Here is a 27089-nt window from a genome sequence, read left to right as displayed (position 1 = left end):
GGAGTCTTCGCGAGAGAATTCCCCCTAGAGAGCTATGTGAAGCTTGAGTTTCAGTTTCTGCTATGAATAACTCCACTTGTGGTGTGTAGATAATATGCTATGCTGTGTTTGTCAGTATATCTGGGTAGGGGTGGGGGGCGGGGAGATTAGAGCTATGCTAAAGTGAAGCTATTAGAAAAGTCCCCCCCCCAAAGCTTTACAATGCAAGGCAGAAGAATGCATTAAGAAGGCAAAGGGTTTCTTTTGAATTCCTCTGAGTTTCATGCAGCTACTTCTGATACTGTTTATATCTGAGTACTGCTGACGGGGATGTGCACGAGGATCTAATTTCTCTTAGACTCATAACTGTAGGTGGGTGGTAATTACAGGTCTCTCTAACGACTGCGGCCCAAACAAATCCTCTCCAAACTTAAAAGCAAATGGACAGGAACAAGATAGCTGTTGGAAGTAACTCCTTGAGGATGAGAAGTGTGGTGGAAGCAGTTTTGCCACAGCCGCTCTGCCTTCCTTCAAAACAAATTCCTTAGGATGCAGAAAATGTATGTCAAAATCACTTTCACTGTACTTTAAAGTGTGTATGTCTCAATGAATATTATTCAGAAGTGCCTATTGCACTTGATCGTTTAGTGTGTTTCCACACCAAATATCAACACCAACATCCTCAAAAATGTAATTATTATTTTTTGAGGGCTAAAAAAACAACAGCCCCAGCCTGACCCCAATAAGGCAGATAAAGGTCAAATCCACATCATACATTATTATTTTTTGGAAATAATTTTTATTAAATATTTTCTTGAATTACAAAATAACATGCAATGTCTATCATACATTTAAACTGCATGGCTTGCCTCAAAAGAGTCCTGGGAACTATACAAAGCTGCCCCTTCACAAAGCTACAATTTCCAGCACCCTTAATGAACTACAGTTCCCAGGATCCCTTGGGGGAAGTCATGTGCTTTAAATGCATAATCTGGATGTGACCTTCATGAAGGATGTAAGGGAGATCAAGCTAAAATTACCTTTCCCCCTTACAGAGCAACCCTTGGCATGTTTTTTCATTGTATGATAACACACAAGTTCATCACAATTTGGAGACAGTTGAATGTGAGCCAATGTTATTTTTACATCTGTGGCTGGTAATCAGAGAGTTGGACTGAATCTGAACCCAAACGAAACTCAACTGTAGAGAGGCTGGAACTGAAACAAAATCTAAACCCTCACGGTTGCCTTGAACTCATGTCAGGATTGAACACAAAACCAGTTCATAATAAGCTGTTCTGCAAACTGTCTATTGAGTGCAGCAAGAAAGGGCTTCTCTCTGTGTGTGTGTCTCTTCTAACCTGAGAAATGCAGTCAAATAGAGACATTATTTCCCTTGGAGAAACGCAAACAGGAACAGAAGACACTGATTTCCTGTGGTTCCTTTCATCCCAAGGACAGGCTGCTTCTCCATCTGCAGTCCTAGATTTACCTGGAAGTAAATTCCATTGACATCAGTGGGTCTTACTTCTGTGTAGATGCATCTGTGAGGACTACTTTGACATTTCCTAGAGCCATACTACTAGCAATAAACGAAGCATGACTAAGGTTTCAGTGGAAAATGTCTGTTATCTCTTTCAGACTATGACCTCAAGCCGCTAAATTCCAGGAAGCAAACATATTGGCCCTCATCTAGATCTCTTTTAATAATCAGCAAGCCTCATCAGCAAAAGTGATTGTCAGAATTTCCTTTCTAGATAAGATCGAGGTTTATCAAGTTCGCCTTTCTGTGCGACCTTTTTGCAAGTCAGATGTTCCTGGAGACTCACTCAAGGAGGTCATTCAAGAAATTCCAGAGGTGCCTGTGCTTACCTAGGGCTCAGTTTCCTTGGGTTGATGGTCAAAGGAGACTCTAGTAAGTAGGTTTAGGATACAGGTGGCGACCATTTCGCACAAAGGTTGTGTTCCCAGCCCTCACACACATTGGTGGAGTGCATATAAGTGCACCCCACTCTGGCCCTGTTCCACCCCCATTCTGCTTTCTTCCAGGTTCAAAAGGACCTGTGTGGTGGCAGTTACACGTCAAATGGACACACCTAAAATGGCCGCCAGCTGTATATGGATTTATTAACACACATATAAAACCTGAGCATGGGGTGGAAAGAGTCACAGCATTAACACTCCAACAGATCTTGCTTCCCCCTAAGGTTTCCAGGGAACCTGTCCACACCACAGCTTTGCAACGAAAACCACAGATAAAGATAAGCCTCTCTGTGTCTCCTTTTCTCCAATGTCATCCGAACTCACATACAAAACAATTCTGCTATGGTTCACCTAACTTCAATATGCTATCACTTCCAGCCAGGTGTGGAGGTGTGGGGCAAGTGCCTACAATATCTTCAAAGAACATCATTCCTCGTTGTCTCCAGGCCAACATGGCCCTCTCATTAGGATACCAATGGAGGAACTTAGCTGGACACTAGCTGGGCCAGGTAGGGTCGGACCATAGGGGACATAAAAATAGCATGCCAGATAAGATGGAGAGGGGGCATGGATGAGTCAGTAGTGTAGTTGTACATTTCAAGGTGCAGGAGGCCATCCAGACATCCTCCATAGTCGTGTCTCCAGGAAAAGCGTCAAAAACACAAAAACAAACACCACTCTTGGAACTGTTTTCATCCATTACATTGGACTCTGGTGGCAGTTTCGGAATAGCAGGCCAAACTCAGTCTCAGACTATGCTAATATATAACAGGAAACAGAAAAGCATGGAAGCCTCAGTGTCACCGCACTCAATCAATAGGACAAGGAGGGTCTGTCAGTCATCCTTGGGATGGCTTGTTCTGGAACTGTGAAGGTGCCCACCAAGTACCATGGAGAGCTCCTAATGAGCCACTTTCTCTTACAAGGATTGGAAGTGAGCTGAGGTCTTTTGAGCCTCTGCTTCCAGCCCACCCCTCCTAGGCTCCACCCCTTCAGCAGAACTAAGATCTCTGGCCTGAAGATGGGCATGTCTGCTATGCTCTGTGGCTTTCTGTCTGGGGGCTGTTGGACTGGTGTGGTAGCATCTGGTTCCTGAGGCTCAGGGAAAGGCACCTGTGAGGGTCCTGGTTCCAGTTCAAGAAACTTGGGTGCTGCGGCATCTGTTTCAATGAGTTCCTCCCTGTCAGCCTCAGGTGTGGTGTTTTCCTGACCATCAGCAGCAGGCTCATCACCAGTAACCTGGGCTGGCTCATTAGCTGGCAACACCATATACTCCAACTCAGTGCCCTGACTCCTTCTGGACTCTGGAGTCATGACAGGTGCTGCAGCATATGACATCATCATTGCTGGCCAGGAGAAAGTCCTGGAACTATGTTCCTCCGTGTTGGCCCTCCTCTACATCATTACTTGTGTCTGGAACTGGGTGAGTGGTTGTTGTTCTTACAGGGCAGAATGGAGAGGTGTGAAAGATGGAACATGAGGTGACAGATTCTTTAAGCTCATACAAACAAGGAAATTTCTGTAGTAAATTATTAACTTTTCAGTTTATTCTGTTCTGTTCAATACCTACGTACTTATTGAAGAAGAGCAGGATATAAACACTACATAACAAGGGAGAAACCAGTTTTCCAGAAAGTGCCAATTTATTGATTTTAGTACACTTATTTATTTATACCCTGCCTCTTACCATAACATGTGGCTTACAGATAAAATCAGAATAGCTTAATTTTTCATTTGAGCCTTTTTAAAGAAATTATCTTGATAGCAAAACAATGACAAGGGGAGGGAGGTGTCTTGTTCCGTTCTTCTTTGTTGTGTGCCACTTTTTAAAAGACAAATCTTTAATCTGGGATTTTATCCTCTGGGCAGGGTGAGCAATGTTCAGCTATCAGAATCCACTGCAAGATGAAGGGAGTGGGGACAAGGGCAGTTCAATTCATTCTGATTCCACTGGTTCCTCCTAGATGCCTCTACCCCTGTGCACTGAGCTTCTCCATCTCCCTCTCTCATTTTTGCTACCACTGTGCAAGCAAGACTTCCCCAGAGCAAGGCACCACTGAAGAGCCCTACAGACACATTGCTGACTGTTTTGCTGCAACAGAAAGGCAGTGGTGGTGCTTCAAGAGTGGTAAATGGTGGACTACAGGTGGGTACTCCGGTGAGGGGACGTCCATGCACCTCCATTACGCACCTATAGCAAAGATTAAGAGGTGGGTGGGTCGTACAACAGACCCTCATCTGCTCCCAAAAGTTCTGAAAGCCCTGAAGTTTGTTATCATGCTCTCTACCCCACCCTGCCTGAAAGTGCTGCATAGTTCCCATTATAAATCACTGCAGAATAATAATAATAATAATAATAAATATTCCTGGCATATAGCTGACAATTGGACCCTAAAGTGCTCATGTATTTGGAAAACCACCTTCTTTCACTCACTGATCCCACCCTGGTCAATTGAGGACTTCCGGGTCCCACAGTTTTGGAAGCAGCTCCCTACAAAAAGTACAGAATGTAATCTGTTAGTTTGCAAACAAAGGATTCAGAGATCCCAACTGAAATGTCAGGATGCCTATTTTTTGGAGCTTTGCCATTAATATCAGTGAAGAAGAGGAAACAGCCTGACATTTGGCTCTTACATTTTTTGCAGACCTGCAGAAATCTCTTCCAGGATAAAGGGAAACAATGGACCCTTGTTTGACCCAGCCTCATTTTTTGCGTTAAAACACAGGGACACCATGAAAAATGCAGCAAGGCATTACCTGGAATGTTTCATTTCATAAAGCTGGTGACAGTTAAAGAAAATCTGACTAAAAATATTTCTCACAAAAGATGCATTATGTCTTTGCGTCTGGAGCATTCCTCTGCCTCATATGTTCCTTCTTTCAGGGTTTTTAACCCCAACGTATATTTCAATACTAATGTGCTTCTTTCCCCTTTTAAGTCACTATTTATCCTGCATCTTTTCAGAGATAAGCGCTTTTGCTTCGTTTTTGTTAAGGCATTTTATAGTGTGAACCTATGCCTGGCTACTCAGAAGCAAGCTGCATTTAGTTCAGTGGGATGAGCTTCCAGGCAAGTGTGTAAACATTACTTGCCAGATTTACCGAGGCTTTGCGCTGTTTTGTAGTGGATGATACCTGCTGCCATTCTGTTGCGGTACGTATCTGAGAATATGCAAGATGTGTGCTGAGGAGAGGGAAAAAACTGGGGTCTCAAAGCTGCTCCCCCACCAGCTCAGAAGATAAGGTTTGGTGCACACATAATCCAAGGCACTTGCATCACTTGATAGAAAAGCAAATGGCGAAGGAAAGATTTTTATGCCTCAGCTATAACCTGCGATTCAACATGCATTAGGTTACCCAGAAAGCTGGAATTTGATGAGCAGAAGTTCTACACACATCATTAGAGAAATGAACTTTTTTTTTTACATTTATCAGCAAGCATTTCAGACATGAAGTTTACCTGATAAGAGAGGTCAGAATTCCGAAACAGGTCAGAATTCCCCATTCCCCCAGCACACTATGAGCATTATAATGTTCCATTGTACTTTCCCTGCCTGTGTGCCATATAGTGTGTGGTTTGAGACTGGAGCTCTTCAATCATAGGGACTTAACATAAGAGGTAGCCTTTGAGTTTTGCCTATTAATTCGCTTCAAGGGAGGTCCTGATGATCTGAATAACGGAATTTGCATTTTAGTGCCCAACTTTGTATGGGGGATAGTGATGGGCAAACCTGTCAATTTTGGTTTCTCATTTTTCTAATCTTAAAACCAATCCTCCACATTCCTACATCAATTTGTGAATTCTTTTTGGTTTAAGTCCTCATGAAAATTCACCTGCAAATGTCTCCTAATATGTTTGCATGCAATTTTGCCTAATACACACATTTTTGCAAAGCCATTTCCCCTAATATGATGCTTTTTAATATTCTTTTTGCTAATACTTGCCTTTTATACACACTTTGCCCTGGCACATGCATTTTTGTACACTTTTCTTGGCACTGTGAAATTCAGAAAACTTAAGAATTTAGAAGGGCGAATGTGTTTTAGCTCGCATATTGTTTTGGACAGGGAAAATGTGAACTGCTGTGAAGTGAATCAAAACTCTCTCCTATCCCTGCTGAATTAGCCAGAATGGAATCTGGTATTCCAATGGAATTGCCTTTGGAAGGAGAGAGGGGAACACAGAAAGCTCCATCTAATAGTCTTCAGTGCCCTTTTTCACTTCTGTCCTCAAGTCTGCATGCATTTTCTGAAATACTGTGCTACAAATGTAAGGCCACCCAATAAATTATGAAAAGAGTGAAATGACATCTGAGTAGCAACTCTTGAAAGCAGATTTAAGCAAGCATCTATCTGAACTGGTTTACGGTTGTGCTTAAGAGTAAGGGGACAAGTGATGAGCCTGTAACAATGTATTTCCAGTTCCAATTTTTATGGTTCAAACACTGGACAGATAGCAGAAAAACAGGAAATGGCATACGCACCCACCATTTCTAAAAATGAATAATTTCTGAAACATGAAAAATTAGAGAAAATGCTTTTCATTTTACTAAAACTCAGTAAAAATTGCACAGGTATTCACTTCAGTTGCCCTGAAACTTGCTCATTAGGAAATACAGTGTGTATCTCATAGGGTTAATTTTTTGGTACCATTTGACAAGAAATGTATTTTGATAATCAAAAAAGTAACCACAGCAGAGGTTTTATATTAGAGATGCATTTATCTTACGGAGCTCCTGAATGACTAAAACCATTGTTGTCACTGATATGAAACAAATGGAGCATGCTAATCTTCTGTAAAGTGTGGAGAAATCACATTTCCTCTAGGTTCATTTGCAAAACCGGTTTATCATCAACACCTGTCTATTACTGTGCATTTACTTCTATACCACAAACTAATATTAAAAAAAAAATCAGTGTTGTGCAGAATCTCAATTAAAAACAAAGCAACATAAATTAAGTAGAATATTTTAAAGACACAGAAACAAAAAATGAGTCATCTGACAATAAGGTTATAAAAATAATGCATCATTTTTATAAGAAGGCTCTCTTGTCTCGAGCTCATTGCAGGTGATTTCATTAAGGACATGTAATGAAACAGGTTTCATTACATAAAACCTGTTTCACTATACTAAATGATTCCTTGTTGGTGACAGTCTGATGCTGCCAGGTGTTATCAAAATGTACCTTTGTGGCAAATTGAAGGATCAAAGTGCAGCATTAAAAATGGGGCTGCGTACACATGAACCTGCTTGCAACACAAAAATGTATCTTTTCTCAATCTGGCATTGTTTGCACTCATTCTCAACATACCTGCTTTTAATCTAGGTTGATTCTAGATCAGGCTTCCTCAAACTTGGCCCTCCATATGTTTTTGGCCTACAACTCCCATGATCCCTAGCTAGCAGGACCAGTGGTCAGGGATGATGGGAATTGTAGTCTCAAAACATCTGGAGGGCCGAGTTTGAGGAAGCCTGTTCTAGATCCAGCCATCCACACAGGTGCTTGTGGTTGCTTGATACATATTTGAAAAACCTTCCTTTGATTAGGTAATGTCTTTTTCTCCTTGCACATGCCACAGGTGAACAAAGTTGGGACAGTGAGCTTGGAATATTCTCACATCACTGGGCAGGTGTGGGTACATCCTCAATTGCTGGGACCGCCTAAACCTTCTAAGTGTAAAGAAATGATGTTTTAAAATGCCATGCCATATTATGCAAGCACTGGACTCAATATATCGTTCTTCTCCTGTACAAGGATATGAGTGTGGCTGTATGTCCAGAACAATAAGAACCTTCTTCCTTCTTTTTTTGTCCACTTCTTACAGATGTTCACATTGTACATTCAACAAGTGTACAATCTGTGTATACAAATACTTGAGCTGTACATTTGTATGGCTATTCACATGCAGTGTTCAATTACTGTGGAGTATGTGTGTGTGTGTGTACAAAATAGCTGAGCTGAACAAATCAGTAAGTGTACTCTCTTTCACACAAACACTTGTACACGTGTAGCTAGTGAGTTTTGAAATAAATCTCACTTTTGCATCTCTTCATAGCATTCTGAATGCCAGTTATTTTTTTAGGTAATTAAATGAAATGGAAAACTCTTCAAAGCCTCTCGGTGATAGATTTTAGTTCTCATGATCAGAATGGGTTCTAAATATTTTTCTTCTTCTCATTATTAAATCCTGATTTCTCAAAGTTTTTTTTTTAAGCCATATGCTTGTTTCCTGGCAATGAACATTTCTGCCTATACCTTGAATATATGGGTGCTTGCTTTGAAAGCTTTTAAGGGTGCAGGAAATTGTGCCTTTTGCTTACCCACATTTTTCCTATCCATTTGGACATTATTAAAAAATGTTCATACATGCCTTCCCTCATAATGAACACTTTATCAGCTTTGGACATGGAAAAAGTAATCAGCCCTTTGTCAAAACTTTTTGGCAGGGTGAGGTGGATGGGGGACGAGAAACAACAATCGGTGCAGAGGTGAGAGAAGAAATCTCGAAAGATTTATTGCGGCTGAAACAAACCAACTTTTCTTCCTGTTGGCGCTTATTATCAAATTACAGGGCCAATACAGCTCTGACCAGAAAGCAGCTGCTTCCACTCCTGTTTTTTAAGGGCTGATCATGATGGTGACTGTTAAACAGAAATTTTACAAAAGCCACCAGGCATAACTTCGACCTTAATCTGTTTATCTACCATACCCTCGAAAGGCATGGAGCGATGGCAGCAACCGCCTTGGCCGAGTCTTTGCCACGTACGGCAGCAGCGGCAGCAATTCCACACACTGCTGCCTATTGTTATATTTTACTAACCACTGCTGCATGGCAGGACATCTGACCTCCAGCTGAAAGTAAAAGGGGAAATCTGCCCAGCTACTCAATACATTTTCCAAGACAGCTGTGTAAGAAGGCCAGAGTTAACCATGAATGGACAACTGGATTTGAGTGGAAAGCTTATAATTAAAGCTCAAATGGGTGATGATATTAGAAGAATTCCCATTCACAATGAGGACATCACCTATGACGAGTTAGTGCTGATGATGCAGAGAGTTTTCAGGGGAAAGCTTCTGAGCAATGATGAAGTTACATAAAATACAAAGACGAAGATGGAGATCTTATAACAATCTTTGATAGCTCAGATCTTTCTTTTGCAATTCAGTGCAGTAGGATACTGAAATTGACACTGTTTGTGAATGGGCAGCCAAGGCCTCTAGAATCTAATCAAGTGAAATACCTCCGTCGAGAGCTGATAGAACTTCGTAACAAAGTGAATCGTTTGCTGGATTGCCTAGCACAAGCCTCCCTGAAAATGATGTTGCAGAGAGTAGGGAAGATAAGCCTGCTACTACTGACTCCACTGTCAAGCCTTCTACTCAAGTTATAGCAGCAAGTATGTCTGCTTTTGATCCATTAAAAAATCAAGATGAAATCAACAAAAATGTCATGTCAGCATTTGAGCTGGCAGATGATCAGGTTCGAGACCCCCCAGTGCCCATGTAGAAGAACGTTCCGGAACACCCGATAGCATCTTCTGCAGCTCATCCACCTGGAGTTCAACCACAGCAGCCACCATATGGAGGAACTCAGCCACAAACTGGCCAGATATATCCACAATATCCACAACAAGCTGGATACCCTGCTCAGCAGCCTCAGCCTCAGCCACAGTATGGTATCCAGTATCCAGCAGGCTACAGCCAGCAGACTGCTCCTCAACAAGCACAGCAGCTCCAAGCATACAGCCAGCAGCCCTCACAGGCTCCAGCTCCTGGGTTTCCTGGCCAGCCTCAACCTTAGCAGCTGCCAGCTCAGCCTCCCCAGGAGTATCAGGCAGGCACTTTTCCTGCACAGAACTACACAACACAGGCTTCACAGTCAGCCAGCTATAATGTGACCCCAGCTTCACAAACTGGAATGGCTCCCAGCCAGCCAGGTGCTTATCAGCCAAGACCAGGCTTCACTCCACCACCTGGAACTACTATGACACCCCCTCCAAGTGGCCCTAATCCATATGCACACAATCGCCCTCCTTTTGGCCAGGGTTACACCCAGCCAGGTCCTGGCTATCGATAAGGAAGTGTAGCACCCTGCTTGTGTTTAACGCTTAGCTGGAATGAAATATTCAACGCAGCAATAGAGAAATTAAAATAATAATTTATTTGTCAGACAAATAAATGAGAGACACAGTGGTATATGGTTACCAAAGCTCTGCCCTTTCAGCCCTGATGGCCAGCACTTATATTCCCTCAGCCCAGCCCCCTCGCTCCTCCTTTGGCTACCTCTGTCCAATCAGCCTGGTTGAAATTCCTATTGGCTGTTTGCTAGAACCAATCATAAAAGATACACCCATTTCCTATTACCTTTTATGGGAGATAAAGAGCTATATTTCCTTCTATCTATAAATGGCAGACAAGTAGTCATATATCTTACATTTACCTCGACCAGGCACCTTAATTACCAGATAACCTTTGGCCCCTCTTGCCCTATTCCCTGCAAAACAGATGGCTTATGGTTCTAATTTTATCTTAAACAGAGATCTTGGGTTCACCTTCTCACACACCATCTATGAAAGATCTCCTTCTTTGGAGGTCTTTAAGCAGAGGCTCGACAACCATATGTCAGGAGTGCTCTGATGGTGTTTCCTGCTCGGCAGGGGTTTGGACTTGATGGCCCTTGTGGTCTCTTCCAACTTTATGATTCTATGATTCTATGAAATAAGAATCTAACATAAGAATCTAACATTTCTTACTTTCTAAATCCTTTGCATAATTACATTTAAGCCAATATATTTCATACACAACATATATAGTTTTTTAGAAGAAAGGGAACTTAGTAAAAGCTAAGCTAAATTCTAAGTTCTCTAAAGCTTCAAAGCAGTTTCAGAGAGCTGCTTTGCCTAGTCCAGCTGCTGTTTCTATTTGCCCTTTTAACCTTATGAAAATGTGGCTCAAGTCTAATGGGAGGCACAATAATTCTTACTATTTACCAACTTAATTGCAGCTTGATTGTATTCTGTAATTTGTATGGTCAGTGTGACCTTTTGCTCCTAGCTTGTAATTTCCTTTTACAACCCTGAGGCACTCGTCTCCTGCTAATGCTAATACAAATCAGAGGGGCCCTGTTTAAGAGGGTAATGAACAGCTGCCAGCTGCTTTATGCCTGGCATGAAAGATATAAACATTTGCAAATATATATATATTTTTAAGCTCATTTTAAAATACAAATCTTGATCAGATGCCTCAGAAGCTGTGCTGTTGATGGGCCCCAAGTAAGTCCAAGTTGTTGCCGTTGCTATTCCATCCATACAGACTCCAAGGTTCTTTAACTAAAATATGGAAACTAATGAATGGCAGAATATTCTATGGTATCACTGTTGCTGTATAATTTGCTGGGATAAATGACCAAATTAATCTTGTTTCCTGCTTTAAATTGTATTGGCTTTCTAGTTTAATATTGGAAACACTATCTAAATGTTTGTAAAGTAATGACATTCTGACTTGCCATATTAAACTACTAGGTGAAAAATCTAGCTGTGCCAGCTAGAGACTTCATTTTCTCAAGATTTCAATTACATGCTTTTAGGCTGCAATCCTGTACACACTTCTCTGGAAGAAAGCCCCACTAAATTCAATGGAACTGTATGGAATTGCACTTTTATCTATTGGCACTTATTGCTTTCCCCTCTGTGGGTTTTTAGGCAGCGTTATATTCTGTGCTTGCTTTAAAAACATACAAAAATACCACAAACTTTTATCGAGTAAAAAGGGGGGGGGGATTCTTAATCTCATTTTGCTGCTGCTTTCTGATTTTATCTTGGCTGTAATAATATATGGTCTAATATCATATTGTGGTGTGACCCACCCAGAAGACTTAATTGAATGACCAGTATCCTAATGTCATGTCATGTCATAAATAATGTGATGAATAGCTGCCAACCCCATGTCACCAGTTTTTAATGTCACAGCACTCCTGACTAAACAATATCCTTTTGATTGTACAAGTGCTAGAGGCAAATACACCAATTTACAAATGAGGATTGTAATCTATGTTCTATGGTAGTTATTAGGAGAATAGGAACAGGGGATGCATTGATCAATTAATGTGTGTAAGACATGATCTTACATATGTCACTTTCATCACTCTTGCATGTCACTTTGCATATGTCATTTATTTCACACGTGCCATTTCTGGTTATATAACCATTTCTTGCATGTGTCATTTTTATAGACTTTTCAATGTGATGTATAATACATTATTTTGCATATATCACCCCACAAAGTTATTCTGAAAAATGTGCCTGGTTTTTATACTTTTCTTTTCAAGCACATCCCTATTCAGAGGGTGGTGTTCTGTTAACATTTCCCAGGTATCTCAATTACTACTTTTAGGGAACTTCACACCCTTGGACTCTGACATCTGGAATATCTATCCCTACCACCATGTACAACTCAAATAAGGTGCAATTCAGGAGGGGGAAATCCAAAGCCAAAGATCATTTTAATGTTTCTGCTACTGAAAGCTGAAAAACTGAAGGCTGTGTTTCTGTGTTTGTTTTGTGCAACCAAAATCCAATGTGGGGAATCCCCTCATAATGAGACAGATTCGTACAGCATAAACATCAAAGAACTTCCTCTGTGATTCAGTACATGGATTCTGTTTCCAGTGGAAAGAAGTATGCAGACTTTTCTTAATTATTTATCTTCTAAGTTCCTCTATGCTAATCTGCCACAAAAATATAATAAATACCCTTGAAGGTCTTATCATCTGAACCACTGGCTAGCGCAAGGTTTCCCAAATGTAGGTCTCCAACTGTTTTTGCACTCCAATTCCCATCATCCCTACTAGCTAGGGATGACAAGAGCTGGAGACCCAACAGCTGGAGAACAACAGCTGGAGACCCAAGTTTGGGAAACTCTGGGCTAGAGCAAGGTGAATCTCTCACGCACCTAGATCTCTGGCTAATAACACATAGCTTCTGCTGGGGGGGGGAGGAACCACCAGGAGTTGCACTCCCCTATTTTCCCCTCCACTACATCACAGCCTTTTGGGATGCAGGTGTTGCTGTGGTCTAAACCAGTAAGCCTCCTGGGCTTCCTGATCGGAAGGTGAGTGGTTCAAATCCGCATAATGGGGTGAGCTTCCGTTGCTCTGTCCCAGCTCCTGCCAACCTAGCAGTTTGGAAGCATGCCAGTGCAAGTAGATAAATAGGTAGCACTGTGGCGGGAAAATAAACGGCATTTCCGTGCACTCTGGCTTCCATTGCACCAGAAGCAGCTTAGTCATGCTGGCCACATGACCTGGAAAGCTGTTTGTGGCCTGAAAGCAAGATGAGCGACACAACCCCATTGTCACCTTTGACTGGACTTAACCGTCTAGAGGTCCTTTACCTTTTTTCTATGACAGCCGGTGTTATGTACTGAGTTGAATAGGATCCAAACTGCAGCAGTCTGATTGGTCCTAGAACAATAGGATCCAAAAGGCAGCAGTCTGATTGGTCCTAGAACAATAGGATTCAGAATGCAGCAGTCTGATTGGTCCTAGAACAATGCAGCAGTATGATTGGTTGGCAGGAACCACCCAATCATGCTCCAGATAGAAGTGAATCCACCACCTGATTGGCTTACAGTAGAATTCCGGAATTAGCCAATCATGTGCAGCCCATTGTGTAAATAATGTATATAAAGCAGATACTTTGAGGGGACATTCATTCATTCCTCCTCACCACTATGAGCTGAATAAAGAGCATGAAATCACTTTGCGACTCTGAGTATATTTCAGCCTCTAACTCCATGATCATTTCAATTGCCCATAAAGATGCAACTGAACTGAGCTCAGAAGAACAGCTTCTTAGTGCCATGCTAGCCAAGTCTACTCAGTCTTGAGTCCCAAGTGGGTGGAGGACTGGAGCCTAAGATGAAAAAGAGAAAAATTGTCCAGCAGCACCTCATAGACCAACTAAGTTTGTTCTGGTACAGCTTATACCAGAACAAACTTAGTTGGTCTATAAGGTGCTACTGGACAATTATTTATTTTATTTCTATTTCGACTGCCTCAGACCAACACGGCTACCTACCTGAGTCTGAAAAAGAGAAGTCAGCCAGGCCCTCCCACCTCATTTTAGAAACCGAACGCAGGGGAGTGGCCCAGTCACCTGCACGCCTGCGCAGAGACTTGCTCCTTCCTTCAACTCACGCGCCAAATCCGGGCCCCCCTCGCCTCAGCGCCCGCGCTTTGCGGTCCTCCGCTTCGCGCAAGCTTTCCTCTTGCTTTACCTCAGGCCAGCTGGACTTGCGCCCACGTGGGGAGAGACTAGTGTATCCCGCCCAAGCGCTCTATGGGCGCCTCGCCTGCCCGGCCCTCTCTCCTCGCGCTGGGATTCCCCGCCCCGCCCCGCCGCCGACTCCCTTGCCCCGCCGGGCTCCTCCCTCTGTCCCGTGCGCCTGGCTGCCTGTCCCGTCCCGAGCGTGAGCGTGTTTGTGTGTGACAGCCAGGAGGTTTTTGCTCCTCGCTTGGAAACCTCGCTAATATTTAACGGGGCGCCGCCGCCGCCGCTGCTGCTGACGGAGAACTTCTGCATATCCGGGAGCAAAGTCTTGCGCGCTTGAGGCGAAACCCTGCACTTCTAGCGCTTCCTCAGCAGCTGCTGTTTCGCCCCTCGTCCAGCTCCCGCAATGAAGGTGGGTAGGAAGCGAGCCGTGTGGCCCCGGCGGCAAGTTCGGCCGCCTCTCTGGCGCGCGGGGCGACGGGAACGCGCCTCGCCTCGGCCGCCTGACTTAGGCTGTTCGTGGGCGAAGGCGGCGGCGGCGGTGGCTCGAGCGCGCCTGGAGTTTGGAGGCTGCCTCAGCCTCTCGCTCCATTCCGGGCGCCTCGTGTATCTACGCGCGCGCGCGCGCACTCACCCCCCCCTCCCTGGAGAGAGATGCTGGCTGACAGACGTACGGTCCTCGATTTTCTTCCTCGCCAATGAAAGCGCAAGGTTTCCCGTGGTCGCTCCCTGGGGCTGGGCTGCGGGTGCGGATTCAAGAGCGGAGCTTCGGACCATGGCGGAGGTTGCTTGCCTTCCCATCTGGTCTGATGCCATTTCAGGCGCGTAGAACACAAATAACCCCGAAAGTCTGCAGAGAGGGACTGGGGTGTTTATACTTCTGAAGTAAACATCAGGGGAAACTTTCTGAAAATAACAGCTGTTGGGACAGAGGTTGGGTGGCCGTCTGTCATGGATGCTTTAGCTGAGATTCCTGCATTGCAAGGACTAGAGATGTGTGAAGACCTGGGGGGGGGGAATGAATTTTTTGAATGGGAACAAGATATGCCCCCAAAACCCAAGTCGAAGAGCCTCCACTAGTTACAGTAGGGATGCAGTTTGAAAGCACACCAGTGCAAGTAGATAAATAGGTACTGCTGCGGCGGGAGGGTAAATGGCGTTTTCGTGCGCTCTGGTTTCTATCACGGTGTTCCAATGCACCAGAAGCGGTTTAGACATGCTGGCCACATTAATAAGTAATGGTAAATGTGAGCTAAAAAGCATTGCATCATATTCAGTGTGGTGCTAATGTGAATCAGCACAAAGATATTTCCTTTAAAAAGACACAACTCTTTAAGAAGGCCCCATAAATGGTAGGCCAGTTGTGGGTTGGATTTGATGCATGGGCATCATTGTCTATGATTGCCATAGAAATATATGTACTCTTTATGCACATTACATACTTTTTAACTTCCTTCTTTTTTTCTTCTCAGACCATAGTGAAGTATCTGTTGGGATTTCTTGGTGTTGCAGTTCTCATCACGGCCATTGCTGTTCCTGTAGCTTTACTGACAAACCAAAGTAAGTTTGCAGTGTTAATTGTCTCTTGGTAGGTGACAGGAAGTGATTTGATCCTCCAAGTGGCATGGAAAACCATGAGAGAGATCAGAATGTATGTCATTTGGCATCATATGAATGTATAACTTGAAAGTTAATAGCGCTGCTTATTAACATCTGGAAAACATTCCTTCCGGCAGCCAACTAGGGCCAGATCTGTGTGTTTAAATGTAGATGCGACTTTTTAATGTATAAAGAAAGGGGATGCTTTTGATGGCCTCACCTGCAGCTTCCTTCCCCAAAATTCATGGCCCTGGGCTCTTCTCAACCTAAATCCGATCCTGCGCTCAGTTAGGAGCACTTGGAAAGAGCAGCTATGGTGGAGAGGGAGGGGATAGGGTACAGGCAACTCCCCATTTATCCATGGGTTGCTTTTTGAGGCACATGTGTATCAGTGGAAGCCATGTAAGCCCACTCCATTCCACCTCCCTTACGCCCTTGTCCCGTTCCACCCCTGCCCCACCCACCCCCTTCCAGTGCCAAAAGCGGCATGCACGTCTGTGGTTGTGTGCGTGCCGAGTGTGTGCAAATGGGGAGCTGCCTGTGCATTTTGCACCATAGTTATGAATGATGGAGGCAAGTGGAATCCACTGGCAGAGGAAGAGGAGTGCGGGGGAAGTGCACCGCCCCCAGAAGCGCGTTCCCAGTGGGGTGCCATCATGGCTGCCCACCCGCCTGCTCCCGGGACGCGTGCTAGCCCTGCCCCCACCTGCTCTCCGCCCCCGGGTGACGGAACATGAAGCTCCGCCACTGGTGGCATCCCATGAACTGATTTATTGTAGCCTAAACTTTCATATTCATATTTCATATTCATTGCAAAAACTAGACTTTTCTGTATGATGCTGCATGCTCTCTCCTTATTTTGTGATAGATTCAGTGGGCCATTCTTTTGGAAGCTATGCACTGAGATTACATTTGCAAAAAGTACAAAGTAAAAAACAACAACCTTCCTTACAAATGAAAATTTCATGAGTTTCTTGACAGTAAACTTGCTGGAATGTATGGCTTTGTACGTTTCTAGAATTTGTGGATTGAAGCAAGGTTGTAAAAAGGGCTGAGACTATAGTTGAAGATAAATATTTTTTACGTTATAGAGATCAAGCAGAAAACGATGTATGTGTATGCTTATAAAGAATGTATAATTTTCTTTACCCTTTGTGCACATCTTAATAAATATATTTTACAGTGCAGTGCCGAACATGGAGATGAAAGGCAGTTGCAATTTGTAGCTGATTTAAGGAAGTTTCTACTTTGTAGATTCAGAGAAAGTTTATATAGATACATAATGTTTTACACACAGTAGCATTTGATGTTTTAAGAGCAATTACTTGATACATCTTTTAAACAATGTTTCCATATGAAAAAGTGAAGTGGAGTAAGACTATTATATGCTATGGTTTGCATAGTGGTCTTGGTGTGCAGACTACTAAACTTGTTCACATGGTTCCAGATGTTGGCTTTAGGTATTGGAATTCTGCAGTTGCAGGAACATCAACATTTCTCCTGTAACCTTTGACGGTTTCCACATTTTGGACAATATCTATTTCAGTAAACTGGCTACAAATTTAATTACATATAATTTAAACAATTCTTATTATTTTTTGACAGCTAATGAGTTGCTAGGAAGTTAATAGTGCTGTTAATTAACTCCTGGAAAGCATTCCTTCTGAAGGCCAAGCTGGTTGGGATGGTGCTAGATCTGGGTGGTCAAAATGAGCCCACTTGCATCCCAATCCTGTAAGAATGTGGGTGAGTGGTCCCCTTTCTGATAGCAAAAGGCTATCTTTTGTAAGTCTGAATACTCAGATTTTTCCTTAACCATTCAGCTGAACAAACACTCATTAAATGACCGATACACTGACATATAGTTGTGTTTTCAGCTGTGAGCAAGCCTCCATTGATGTGAATAGGGAACCCTAACTGCTTCACCTAGCTGCTTTCAGATCTCTAGGCAACAAGCATGGTGTGTTGCAGTGTGCTGAGACACTTTATAATATTCAGGGATGTTAAAAAAATTTTTTTTAATGTAAATTGCACATATTTTGAAAAACAACAACAAATAATATCCATTGAAGAGCAAGCAGGAGACAAAACAAAATAAGAATCGGGGGGGGGGATATTAGTGGGCAAGCCAGACTAATCCAGATAACTTGGAACACATTTCCTTTTCACCCCTTGAACATTGGTCCAAAGTTCCTGATTAAGTAAAGGTTAGAAATGCAGCTGTAATCTCAAACAAGCCTTAAGTGGGATCAAAGTCCAGTCTAATTATAGAGTCCTGTGTTTGGTACAGCTTTTCAGTTTAAACGTTTTACTCTGTTTTATAAGGAATTAAAGCACCAAGTACAAATGTTGCAAAGGAAAAAAAAAACATTGTCTTGCTAAAAGAAATAATCCTCTAGAAAAACATAGAGACACTTCCTCTAGGATACCAGTCTTCATTGGGCATTCATTCTGTTTTGTTTGTGGGGAGGTTACACAATAATTAGCATTCATCCTGATTTGCTTACAGGTTTTGCTTATACATCCAGTATATTCCCATTATTCATTCATTCCACACTTCTCTGTGCATGTACATATCGCTTTCTGAGAAGGATTGTGTCTGTTTCTTTTTTAAAGCAGAACCTGAAGGCAGCCCTGTATAGGGAAGTTTTTTAAGGTTTAATGTTTTATTATGTGTAGATACATTTGTGTGTGTGTGTGTGTGTGTGTGTGTTGGAAGCCCCCCAGAGTGGCTGGGGCAACCTAGTCAGATGGGCGGGATCTAAATAAAAAAAGGTTGTTGTTGTGCTCCTAGGGCGATGGAGTGCTGTAATCCACTTTAATTGTGCAAACCTTAATTTCCTGGTGTATGCTTGGATCTTTTCTTGAAAATGCTGTCAATCTGGAGATGTGCTAGGCTTTGGGAAGATTAAGAACAGTCTCATAGTGCAAGGGGAAGTAAGTTTAAGTTCATGGCCACGGAGACATGTATGTGCAAGCCTCACACTATGTAAGGCATTGGTAATTATACCTTAATGCTGTTTTGTAGATTTACAGCACCATAACAGCATGTAAGAGTGCATGAATACTTGAAAAAGTGAAACATACTGAAGGAACATTAAGGCTGTAATCCTTTGCCCACTTACCTGGTAGTTAGGCTCATTGAAATAACTTCAGAGTAGACATGCATAGGTTTTAACCAGGGGTCAGCAAACTTTTTCAGCAGGGGGCCGGTCCACTGTCCCTCAGAGCTTGTGGGGGGCCGGACTATATTTTTTTTGGGGGGGGGGGATGAACGAATTCCTATGCCCCACAAATAACCCAGAGATGCATTTTAAATAAAAGGACACATTCTACTCATGTAAAAACACGCTGATTCCCAGACTGTCCACGGGCTGGATTTAGAAGGCAATTGGGCTGGATTCGGCCCCCAGGTCTTAGTTTGCCTACCCATGGTTTTAACTATAAAAGACTGCAAATTGTATACTGATGATGTCAGTAATATGCCGTCCATCTGACCAGGTTACCGCAGCCGCTCTGGGTGGCTCCCAGCAAAATACTAAAAACACAATAAAACATCAAACATTAATAATAATAAATTTTTATTTATACCCCGCCCTGCCCAGCCAAGACCAGGCTCAGGGTGGCTAACAACCAATAATAAAAACAAGTTGATTAAAATACAATTTTAAAAAAGATTAAAATGCAACATTAAAACATTAGGATGCAGCTTCTTCACAGGAGGAGAAAGGGGGAAAAAAGAGGGAGAGGGAATCAAACTGATTCTAAGCCAAAGGGCAGATGGAACAACTCTGTCTTACAGGCCCTGCGGAAAGAAAAAAGATTCCGCAGGGCCCTGGTCTCATGAGACAGAGCATTCCACCAGGCCGGAGCCAGTGTTGAGAAGGCCCTGGCTCTGGTTGAGGCTAATCTAACTTCCTTAGGGCCCGGGACCTCTAGGGTGTTGCTATTTATGGACCTTAAGGTCCTCCGTGGGGCATAACAGGAGAGGCGGTCCCGTAGGTACGAGGGTCCTAAGCCGTGAAGGGCTACATTAACAATTATATGTTCAGATATTGCTATTTTGTTAACAATTTGTTATTTGTCCTTTAATTGGTGTGCAGTTGCTGTTAGAAGACTTAGATGGTGCAGAGATACCTGGTGTTATATAATAATGTAACATGTTATTACGTTAAATTGAGATAACACTCTATCTACCTCACTATGACAACCGTGACTTGTAATGGCTAACCAGAATTTCGGTTGCATCCTTTCCTAGCTCATCTACTTCAGATTCCTTACCTGACATTTGCAAAACCTGAACCTGGGAGCTTCTGTGTGCATTTATTATGAAGCCTCACTGTGCGTGCCTCGCTCCCATATATGAAGTGCTGCTATACCAAGTCAAAAAAGTTTAGCTTTGCAGCTACCAACTCTAGCTGATGGCACCTCCACAAGGCAGGGGCCTTATCCCATAAAGCTATCATAAAAGGAACCTGAAATACGTTTTGGGAGTCGCACTTCTGTGTTCACAGACAGTAGAGATAATACATTTCAGATGCTACTTGCTAGCCAGTTCTTGGTGCTCTGCTCAGAACAGCCTTCCTGTTTTCTGATTGTGCAATAAATTGTTGACATGGCACTGAAACAAATGGAAGAAAGCTATGAGTGCCAAATATGCACATTATGTAGAGTAGAACATTTGCATCTTAACAGTGCTTTAATGCTGTGTTTTGAGTATGCAGTTTTGTGTGAGGCATCTCCTACAGCACTTCTCCTTATTTTTGGTATCAGTTCCTCACACAAATGTTCTTAATTTCCTGCAAAATGGGTGGGGCGGAAGAATGAAAAATGAGAGTGAAATAGTAATCAGCTGAATGCTAATACAAATTAGGCAATCAAAGGCATAGTACAGAGGCGCTCTGGTGCTCTATTTCGCCCCTTAAACATCAGATTTTTAGGTCAGTGTCCTGAACAGACTTCCTTAGGAATAAGTTTGCTTGTCAGTGAAATTTCTTAGCTATCCTTTATCATGAGGTCCCAGGGTGGGTTACAAACAATAAAACAGTTACAGCCACCAAACAAAGAAACTATAACAACAGTTAAAAACTCTTCCATAATTAAGAAAACAGCTTAAATAGTTCCAATTCAGATGCAGTCTGGAATAAGCTACATTAAACTGAGTAGACATTCGGATAGTTGGGCAAATGCAACAACAGACAGAGTTCTTGCACCTTTAATAGTTGAATAGAAGAGGAAATTTCAGTTTGCAGCTGCTGAAATCTTCTCTTCTATACAAATGTTAAAGGTGCAAGAAGCGTGACCATTTGCACAAGACTACTCTATTTTCTTTACTTTACAGATTTTCTTTACTTTACAGATCAGTGTCACAGATAAAATCCAGGAATCAATATCTCAGATAAAATTCAGAACTCAGGTATGCAATATGTGCATAAGCAGACTGGACTTCCCATAGTTCAAACCATGCTCATGGTGGCATACACACAGCAGAGAGAGAGAGAGCAATAACTATGTATGTTTGTGGTAGCCTGCAAAATATCAGCACAGAAATTAAACATAGTACCAGGCAACAAAACAAAATGGCATAGGCTTAACTGTAAAAAGACAAACAAACCTCAATCTGGATGAAATGCCAACTTACCGGTAAATATAAGATGCTAATCTTATATTTGCATCCCAGTTGAGTAGGAATATCACTGCAGCTCATGATGTATTGATTAAATTTAAGATGCCTTGTATTGTTTACCTGGTACGGTAAGATCATTAAAAACTTAAAAGCTTGGTTGGCACTAGTTGTAGGCAGTGAAGAGCTTCTACCTGTTTATTCAAGTTGGAATTGGTGTTCTGATTTTCCGGTAAGCACTTGTGGAACATTCTTGTTTGGTTTTGGAGTTGCTCGTTCTCTCGAGGGTGCTATCTGCTATCAGAGAAGCTCAAGTAGGGATAGCGGTAGACTAAGAGAATGTGCTTGCTGCTTCGAGAAGAGCCATGGAGGGTCCTGATTGCTGGGTGATCTGGTCACACAGTATTGCCACAACGTAAGATGATGCACTCTGTATCGGATGTATGCTTTCCTTTTCTCATGACCTACACAAGGAGAAAACTAAATATTTCTAGGCAACCCTTCTTTTTCTTTTGCTGTAATAATATCTGATGTAGGATGCTGCACTGCAAAGGTAGTTCATTGTAATTCTTTCTGCTACTCCACAATATTATCTGCCCAATACCTAGTGGTACTTGTGTGATAGTATGTGCTGTATTAGAGACAAGGGACAAAAAGCTGGTCATCGCAGCCTCCCAGTTTTAGCAGTTTAACTCTGTAAGCACAGCAGCTCATTTGTTTTACAGGTTGCAGAATGCAAGATCCTGAATAAGAATGCTGTTTAACTCATTGTGCACTTTAATTTAAAGTGCTGCTACCATGATTTATGTTGCATTTATCTAGTCCAGCTTTTTGTTTACCATTTGTCAGGAAACTACTTCTAAAATATTGCTGGTTATGAGAAGGAAGAAACACATGCAGTAAAATGTAGCTTTAGTACCAGTTGCATTTATCTTCTCTTTGCACCATTCATCCTTACTTAGCATGTAAATATTATGATTATTGTAACATACTGCTTTATGGCAGTAATATGTTTGATATATTTCTTATACCTAATTGTTCACCCTTTTCAAAAAGACCTGATATATTAAAATAAAGTACAATGCACTACATACTAAAGCTCAATCTGCTTTCTTTTTTCTTTTTTTTGCAAGTTTGTTATGCATTTGGACACCTCTTAAGATATTGCAACCAAATTTTTCAGGATGGTTCCTTAGATCAGGGAGCAACTGTGGTCCCTCTTCTGCCCAGTACTTGGCTACAGCTAGAGGCTACTTTGAATCAGTATGGTGGACTGAACCTTTCAAATCTGCATTGACTTTAACCAAATTATGCATGATGGTCCTTGAGATCAAAGAGCAGGTTTTTGCCTGTGTTTGGAAACAACTGGACACCATTTGGAATCAAAATAGCAGACTGAACTTTTTCAAAACTGCACCAATTTATTTATTTATTTATATATTTTTGGTTTCTTGGAATTCCCAAGCAGCACTGAGTACAAGACTCTAGCCATCTATAATTAGCAGAGAGTGCCCAGCTCTGCTTGGGAATTAGTAGGAGAAAAAAGTAACTTGAATAATTTTTGAGTTTGGACCTAACATAGCAGACTCAACCTTTCAAAACTGATTTCTTGGTTTCTTAGAATTCTTAAGCAACACCATATATGATGTTGCTTGTTTTGAAACATCTCATTACTGGCATTACTCATTTGCTCATATTAAGTATAAAGTTTAATGGGAGCAGAATTTATATGAAAAATGGGTATAAACAGATTTGCATGTTTTTCTGCTGCGCTATATTTTTGTTCTTATCTTAGTCCAAAGTAGTACTTTGTACCTTTAGTACTTTAGTACCTTTAGTACTTCAAAACAGTGCTGTGCCACTCATCACATTTTTGCCTTTCTATCTAGAAATGTTAGGTGATTTTACTATTCTTGGAATAATTAATGAAGGAGAGGGAAGTTGAACCTATAGATTTTTCTTTGACTTTTTCAATAAGGCTTCTTTTTTGGTGGGGTTCAATCATGAGAGACCATAGTGATGGTACAAACCCCAAATCTCATATTATCGTTGCAAGCATGATTGTAATCAAGGCATTTTATTTGCAAATGGTATATTCTGGGTTGGGCTACAAACAGATTCGCTTTTGATGATGACATCCAACACAAGCAATCTTGCCTTTTTCCTTTTATTGACAGGTTCTCCTGACACCCGCAGGACATTTACTCTACAAGATTATTTAAGTGGTGATTTTCAATACAAATCTTTCAACTTACAATGGATTTCAGGTAATGGGCATGCATTTCTTGTCTGCATTAGGGCTACTAATGATACGTGATACAAAGAAAAAAAAGTTGTTTGCAAAATATGTGCAAACACAGAGAACGGGTACTGGGACATCTTTTTAATTTCTGAATACATTAACTATGTATTCAGATACAATGTTATTATTTATGATAATAATACTTTTCATGTTTATACTGCCTTTACTCCAACAGGAGCCTAGCATAGAGGACATCACAAAAATACTAACCATGAGATTCAATAATTAAAAATATATAGAATCTAAAATAGAATTAAAACCAATGCTAGCTGATGACATTCCAATAAACATTCATGTATTAAATGCTTGGGCAAACAGGTAGTGTCTTTAAGTTAAGTTGAAGCAGCCTGGGGGAACAAACATACTTCCCCAGGAAACAGGAAGTAGGCATGGAGAGCTTGGTGCCCCATGAGTACTACTCATCGCTGAGTCTTACTGAATGGCTTCCTACATTTTCCCTTAGGAAATCAGTATCTCCACACGGCAGAAAACAACCTTTTACTCTTCAATGCTGATGATGGAACACAATCTGAAATATTGTCAAATGCCACCTTAGTAAGTTTTTATGAATACCACATACTTCTGCCGTCAAAACAGCTACAGTTTGAGTATTTTTCTTCTATGTATTCATATATGTTTCTTTCTATTAATGCCTTTTTCTTTCGTCAACAGACCCATTACAATAGTTCAGAGATCATATTGTCCCCTGACCGAAAATTTGCTCTTTTGCGATACAGTTATGAGAAGGTACCAGTGACAGCCTACTTTCTCTTTTGTTTCATCTCTTTCATATTAGTAGAAAAGTTCCAGGTTTTGTATAATATTGATTCACTTGGGCCTTTTGGTATATCAGGACTGGGGAAATGTTTTTAACACCAACATGCTTTGGCCAGTTACTTTGCATTGCACACATCCCGCAGTGTAGTCCAGTGTTGGATATTTGTGTGGATTTTTTGGGAAAATGCAGTTGGGAGGGATGTTTATTGTAGTAGCAACAAGAGGGTGACTAATTGCTTTCTCGTTCATTGGGAAAATAGGGAGATTCTTTGGGATGGGCTGTTGCTGCTGGCATAAACAATTAAATGAATATATTTACTTCAAAAATACAAATCAATTTTGCTAAAAAGGGTGGGGGAGAGTTGCTGATAATACAGCTGCAGCTATAAAGAGGTATAAATAATCATTAAGTGCAACAAGCACGGGCAACTAAACCTTACTTGCTAAAAAGCTTATTGTCTCTTTTCACCCATACCTCTAGACATCTACCGGTATGCTTGATTTTGCACTGAATGTCGCACTGCTATTTTAAGATTAACATATTACCAGCAATAACACAAAGGTCCCATGCCTATCTCTCCAGCTCCATGATAGGCAGAGGGTAGGGACTCATTCCTGTCAAGCTCATCTTCATAGTCTAGTAGCGTAAGGGAGTGGGGAACTAGCAGCACAAGTCTTTAAATTGTACAGTCGTACCTTGGAAGTCGAACGGAATCCATTCTGGAAGTCCGTTCAACTTCCAAAGCATTCGACTTCCAAAGTGCAGCTTCTGATTGGCTGCAGGAAGCTCCTGTAGCCAATTGGAAGCTGCAGAAGCCCCGTTGGACTTTCGGCTTTGGAAGAACATTCAAAAACCAGAACAGTCACTTCCAGGTTTCAGTCGTTCGGGAACCAAAATGTTTAAGAACTAGGCTATTTGAAAACCAAGGTACGACTGTATTCACAGAAGCAGTGACCAAAAATGTAAAGCTGCAGGATATATGAATAGGCAGATTTGGCGGTGGGGGAATAACCTAACACAATGTAAAAGTAGACAGTACGGAGCACTAAATATTGCAATTTTCTGGTATACAAAAATAGTTACAAGACCATTCTCATCGAATAATTTGCTGTGGAGTAAACTAAAGGGACGCGGGTGGCGCTGTGGGTTAAACCACAGAGCCTAGGGCTTGCCGATCAGAAGGTCGGCAGTTTGAATCCCCACGATGGGGTGAGCTCCCTTTGCTTGGTCCCTGCTCCTGCCAACCTAGCAGTTCGAAAGTGCAAGTAGATAAATAGGTACCGCACCGGCGGGAAGGTAAATGGTGTTTCCATGCACTGCTCTGGTTTGCCAGAATCGGCTTAGTCATGCTGGCCACATGACCCAGAAGCTGTACACCGGCTCCCTCAGCCAATAAAACGAAATGAGCGCTGCAACCCCAGAGTCGTCCGCGACTGGACCTAATGGTCAGGGGTCCCTTTACCTTTAAACTAATAGGAAACAATATGACTGCTGCAGATAACGGGGTTGTGATGCAATCATGTCATATAATACAGGTAGATTTTATTAGTTAAAGTAAAAAAAATCACATTGGTTTAAATGGGAGGTTTCCCGCATGAGAAACTGCAAATGTGCTTTGATTTCAAGTTTTCTATTTAGTGCTCTGGGAAGATCCACACCACACATTTAAAGCACATCCAATGCCTGCTTAAAACATCTGACTTCTCCCAACAAATCCTGGGAACCCCCCCCCCCCCCCCGCTTTTAAGCTACAGCTTCCAGTAACCTTAAGAAACTATAGTTCCTGAGATTCATTGGGAAAGTCACGTGTTTTAAAGGGATGGTGCAGATCAGTCTTAGAACCTCTCTCGGTTTTGTGTGGGTTGGCCATGCCCAAGCACATAGTCCCATGGCTGTGAAGCCATTGGTGCTAGAGTGCTCTGACCACCCTATGAAAGCTTTGGGTTGTGTGGGCAAATACACTTCCAACCCTTAGATGAGAAACCTGTTCCAGCTTGAGAGCCACATTCCGGTGGTGCGAAGGGCCAGAGGCATAAGCAAGCAGAGAAATGAATGTAAAATGTTGTATTTGTACAGTAGGCTAGCTTCAACACACACTCATGCATCCTTCTACCCTCCAGCCAGACAAGCAAGATACATGGTCAGAGTTCAAGAGCTCATCAAAGGCAGGGAGACCACAGCACAAGGGGTGCAAAGCAGGGCTGGTAATAGGGTGCTGCCCTGGGGCAAGGCCTGGTCAGTGTTATGAGGGCCAGATAACGATGCTTGGAGGTCTGCATGCAGCCCCTGCCAGAGACTTTGGTTTTAAGATTATATTAAATAAAATGTAGATAAGAAGAACATGATTAGGAAAAAGATTTTGAATGCCAGTTTGTCTTGGTGTTTTCCTTATGTGCAAACATTTCTCTTGCAGGTGTGGAGGCACTCATACAATGCGTCATACCACATCTATGATGTGTCTGCTGGGTCAGTACTACTACTACAACAACAACTGTGTTATCAAAGTGCTATTGTTACCCTACAAAGGGGTTTTTAGTTCATACCAGACTAGCC

At 42.1% G+C, this 27089-nt stretch overlaps 1 protein-coding gene and 1 pseudogene across 1 annotated transcript in view; both read left to right on the top strand.

Moving 5' to 3' along the window:
• The first annotated feature begins 8702 nt into the window (after positions 1 to 8702).
• On the top strand, positions 8703 to 10042 carry LOC128423257 (protein TFG-like; annotated as a pseudogene).
• A 4311-nt stretch (positions 10043 to 14353) lies between these two features.
• The window catches only part of DPP4 (dipeptidyl peptidase 4), a 52920-nt gene continuing 40184 nt past the window's right edge, over positions 14354 to 27089 (top strand). Inside the window, exons 1-6 of the mRNA XM_053408206.1 lie at positions 14354 to 14646; positions 15707 to 15794; positions 23634 to 23723; positions 24222 to 24313; positions 24431 to 24505; positions 26950 to 27002. Of these exons, the coding sequence (XP_053264181.1) occupies positions 14641 to 14646; positions 15707 to 15794; positions 23634 to 23723; positions 24222 to 24313; positions 24431 to 24505; positions 26950 to 27002 (404 nt within the window). The 5' untranslated portion in view covers positions 14354 to 14640. The remainder of the gene's footprint in view (positions 14647 to 15706; positions 15795 to 23633; positions 23724 to 24221; positions 24314 to 24430; positions 24506 to 26949; positions 27003 to 27089) is intronic.

Source organism: Podarcis raffonei, chromosome 1 (genome assembly GCF_027172205.1).
Source record: "Podarcis raffonei isolate rPodRaf1 chromosome 1, rPodRaf1.pri, whole genome shotgun sequence".
Taxonomy (NCBI): Eukaryota; Metazoa; Chordata; class Lepidosauria; order Squamata; family Lacertidae; genus Podarcis; species Podarcis raffonei.
This window is presented reverse-complemented; position numbering and strand designations above follow the sequence as displayed.